Below are 5000 nucleotides of genomic sequence, written 5' to 3' on the forward strand. Positions count from 1 at the left end.
CAGAACACCAGGCAGGATAGAACAGAACACCAGACAGGATAGAACAGAACACCAGACAGGATAGAACAGAACACCAGGCAGGATAGAACAGAACACCAGACAGGATAGAACAGAACACCAGACAGGATAGAACAGAACACCAGACAGGATAGACCAGAACAACTGACAGGATAGACCAGAACAACTGACAGGATAGAACAGAACACCAGGCAGGATAGAACAGAACATCAGACAGGATAGAACAGAACACCAGACAGGATAGAACAGAACACCAGACAGGATAGAACAGAACACCAGACAGGATAGAACAGAACACCAGACAGGATAGACCAGAACACCAGACAGGATAGAACAGAACACCAGACAGGATAGACCAGAACACCAGACAGGATATAACAGAACACCAGACAGGATAGAACAGAACACCAGGCAGGATAGAACAGAACACCAGGCAGGATAGAACAGAACACCAGACAGGATAGAACAGAACAACTGACAAGATAGAACATAACACCAGGCAGGATAGAACAGAAAACCAGGCAGGACTGAACACATCTAATGGCTTTCACAAGTCCTAACAGAGTGTGAAATGTGTAATCTAATTAAGAAAGATGTTTGAATTCTCAATTAAAATAGTGTTTGCCTCAATTGATTAAGAGATAAGTGATGACTTCAAGTAAACGTGTGTGTGTGTGTGTGTGTGTGCGTGTGTGTGTGTGTGTGTGTGTGTGTGTGTGTGTGTGTGTGTGTGTCAATCTGTACGGACTACTGACCTGTCCTGTAGCCAGTGTTGTTGAGGTACACTCCGAAGGTCCTAGTCTCGTGCTGGGCCTGCCAGGAGGGGGAGGAACAGTTCTCATTGTTGGTGTAGGTGTTGTGGTTGTGAACGTACTTCCCCGTCAACATGGAGGAGCGTGAAGGACAGCACATGGGCGTGGTCACAAAGGCGTTGGAGAAGTGAGTCCCGCCCTGCTCCATGATACCACGTGTCTTATTCATGACCTGCATGGAGCCTGACGAGGGGGAAAGAGAGAGAGACAGGGAGAGAAAGTAAGTGATAGTGTGTGTGTGAGAGAGAGAGAGAGAGAAATAGAGAGACAGGGAGAGAAGTAAGTGATAGTGTGTGAGAGAGAGAGAGAGAGAGAGAGAGAGAGAGAGAGAGATGTACAATGTATGACCATATTAGAGAGACATATTTCCCTCAGATTACACAGATCCACAAAGATTTCGAAAACAAATCCAAATTTGAAAAACTCCCATATCTACTGGGTGAAATTCCACAGTGTGCCATCACAGCAGCAAGATTTGTGACCTGTTGCCACGAGAAAAGGGCAACCAGTGAAGAACACACACCATTGTAAATACAACCCATATTTATGCTTATTTATTTTATCTTGTGTCCTTTAACCATTTGTACATTGTTAAAACACTGTATATATATATAATATGACATTTGTAATGTCTTTACTGTTTTGAAACCTCTGTATGTGTAATGTTTACTGTTAATTTTTGTTGTTTTTCACTTTATATATTCACTTTGTATGTTGTCTACCTCACTTGCTTTGGCAATGTTAACACATGTTTCCCATGCCAATAAAGCCCTTGAATTGAAATTGAATTGAGAGATGGAGAGGCAGAGAGAGAGAGACAGAGAGAGAGAGACGGAGAGAGAGAGAGAGAGACGGAGAGAGAGAGAGAGACGGAGAGAGAGAGATGGAGAGGCAGAGAGAGAGAGAGACAGAGAGAGAGAGAGAGAGAGACAGAGAGAGAGAGAGAGAGAGACGGAGAGAGAGAGAGAGACGGAGAAAGAGAGAGAGAGACGGAGAGAGACAGATAGAGAGAGAGACAGAGAGAGAGAGAGAGAGAGAGAGAGAGAGAGAGAGAGAGAGACGGAGAGAGAGAGAGACGGAGAGAGAGAGAGAGAGAGAGAGAGAGAGAGAGAGAGAGAGAGAGAGAGATGGAGAGGCAGAGAGAGAGAGCGAGAAAGAGGCAGAGAGAGACAGATGGAGAGGCAGAGAGAGAGAGAGAGCGAGAGAGAGAGAGAGAGAGAGAGAGAGAGAGAGAGAGAGAGAGAGAGAGAGAGAGAGAGAGAAAGAAAAAAGGAAAGCTGTGATTATGTACAAACTCAGTGAGCCTTGCTATTGAGAAAGGCCGCCGTAGGAAGACCTGGCTCTCAAGAGAAGACAGGCTATGTGCACACTGCCCACAAAATGAGGTGGAGATGCCAAATGTATGACCATATTAGAAGCACATATTTCCCTAAGATTACGCAAAGAATCTCAAAACAGACCTAATTTTGATAAACTCCCATATCTACTGGGTGAAATACCACAGTGTGCCATCACAGTAGCAAGATTTGTGACCTGTTGCCACAAGAAAAGGGCAACCAGTGAAGAACAAACACCATTGTAAATACAACCCATATTTATGTTTATTTTGTACTTTAACTATTTGCACATTGTTACAACAGTGTATATATGCAAAATATGACATGTGTCATGTCTTTATTCATTTGGAACTTCTGTGTGTATAATGTTTACTGTTAATTCTTATTGTTTATTTCACTTTTGGTTATTATCTAGTTCACTTGCTTTGGCAATATTAACATGTTTCCCATGCCGATAAACCCCTTACATTGAAATGGAATGGAATTGAAAGAGAGAGGCGGAGCGAGAGAAACACACACCAGGGTCAGATCTGCTCTGTTTCAGACTGACATGTGACAAGCGGGAGGCAGCCCCCACACACCACTTAGCATGGCATCTGCTCTGCTCATGTGTGAGAGAAGGAAGGAGGAGGGAGGGTGAGGGGAGAAGGCAGGAGGAGAGATGTGATGGAGGGAGAAGGATGGAGGAGAGATGTGATGGAGGGAGAAGGAAGGAGGAGAGGTGTGATGAGGGGAGAAGGAAGGAGGAGAGATGTGATGAGGGGAGAAGGAAGGAGGAGAGGTGATGAGGGGAGAAGGAAGGAGGAGAGATGTGATGGAGAGAGAAGGAAGGAGGAGAGATGTGATGGAGAGAGAAGGAAGGAGGAGAGATGTGATGAGGGGAGAAGGAAGGAGGAGGGAGGGGATAAAGGGAGAAGGAAGGAGGAGGGATGGGATGATGTGAGAAGGAAGGAGGAGGGAGGGGATAAAGAGAGAAGGAAGGAGGAGGGATGTGATGAGGGGAGAAGGAAGGAGGAGGGATGTGATGAGGGGAGAAGGAAGGAGGAGGGATGTGATGAGGGGAGAAGGAAGGAGGAGGGATGTGATGAGGGGAGAAGGAAGGAGGAGAGATGGGATGAGGGGAGAAGGAAGGAGGAGGGATGGGATGATGGGAGAAGGATCTTGCTGTCTGTCTTCTGGAAGAAGATTAAACAAACAACACAGAGGAGAGGAGGGCACAACCCCACCACACACATACAAACAGACACACACACACACATACAAACACACACACACACACACACACACACACACACACACACACACACACACACACACACACACACACACACACACACACACACACACACACACACACACACACACAAACACACAAGAAGGGCAGGGTAAAGTTAACAGACAGAGGAAGTCCTGAAGTCCTTGACCTTTTCAGAGACAATCGCCAGGGCTTTAACAACCAGACACAAAGGTCAAAACACAGGGCTGGCCATGCTGAGAGATGTTAACACTGTCCTACAGAGGTTCAGACAGGGAGGGGAAAGTTCCCTCCTATTTAAAGTTTTTTTTTTACAATCGCTAGGACCCATTTCTCAATACTTAGGTCACTTTTTCAAAACTCTTCACACAGTGAGCACCACAGCAGTCTATGTGGGCTAAACTGTGGATCGTTTTTCATTGCTTTGGCTCAAAACGCATTCAATGACTACATCTTTCAATTTTCATGAACTCTTTTCTCACTCAGACACGAACACCACCAAAACTCTGTGAACCTACAGGCCAATTTACACATGTTTACATAATCTTTTCAAAACTGTTAAACTTATGTTGAATAAGACATAAATGTGATACATTTCTACAGTAATATCGTATTGAAATATATTCCAAATCTAAAAAATGAAATACTATCAAAACAATTAGACCAACCACAGCTGATTCCCATTGTATCTGAACACCTACCCAGGTAGTCTTTCAATTTCATTATCAGCCACTTCTCTCTCAGCCAGAGAGAGAGAAGTGGCTGACAGAGGAAGAAGAGTGGCTGGGAGAGGGAGAGGAGTACGTATGAGTGGTGGAAGAAGACTGAGAGGAAGATCAAGAGCTGTAGTCTCAGATGAGATTAGGGCTACTATAATTGATCCTGTAATAGATCATGGTCTATCAATGAGAGAGGCTGGTCTGAGAGTGCAGCCAAATCTGCAACGCTCAACATTGGTATCTATTCTGAGAAATGTCCGTCAAAACACCAGGTAAGATGTGCATTCTGCAAGGGCATTTGACTGAACTGCACATTACAGAAGTCAGTTGAGCAAAGCCTCCAAACCCACTTGTGTGTAATTGTAATTGTTTTTGTATTTCTGCTTAGTACCCAACGTTACCTCCTACAGTCGGGAGAGGTAGGATTTTCACTGCTGTGCAGGAAACTGCAATCGTTGATATGGTCGTCAGAAACAATGGCATTAAACTCACAGAGATTCGAGACGAGTGTTGGCAGACAATGTAAGCACAACAAATATTTCTAGAGTCCTGAAACAACATAAAGTCAGGATGAAGCAGTTGTACACTGTCCCCTTTGAGAGGAACTCTGAACGAGTCAAGCAACTCAGGAACCAATAAGTCCAGGTAAGATGACTATTTAATAAAGAACTGGTTTTGAACAAAACCAAACAGGGCAGAGACACACCATGGCATGTTTTAAGATATAATGTAAACTACCGTAATAGCCTAACTCTTATGTTGTCTTGTGGATATATTTTAGAGAGTCATGGAGATGGAAGCCAGGCAAACACCCCACATATTCATCTTTGTGAATGAGGCTGGTTTCAGCTTGGCCAAA

The 5000-nt window shown here is 44.4% G+C and overlaps 1 protein-coding gene across 8 annotated transcripts in view; it reads right to left on the reverse strand.

The window, feature by feature from the left end:
• The window catches only part of LOC110491155 (extracellular sulfatase Sulf-2), a 280821-nt gene that overhangs the window by 67795 nt on the left and 208026 nt on the right, over positions 1–5000 (reverse strand). For all 8 annotated transcript variants that reach the window (XM_036947630.2, XM_036947629.2, XM_090203821.1 and 5 more), the window contains one exon: positions 774–1013. In XM_036947630.2, coding sequence (XP_036803525.2) covers positions 774–1013 — 240 coding nt within the window. The remainder of the gene's footprint in view (positions 1–773; positions 1014–5000) is intronic.

This window comes from Oncorhynchus mykiss, chromosome 16 (assembly GCF_057628025.1).
Source record: "Oncorhynchus mykiss isolate SJ-2025 chromosome 16, ASM5762802v1, whole genome shotgun sequence".
NCBI lineage: Eukaryota > Metazoa > Chordata > Actinopteri > Salmoniformes > Salmonidae > Oncorhynchus > Oncorhynchus mykiss.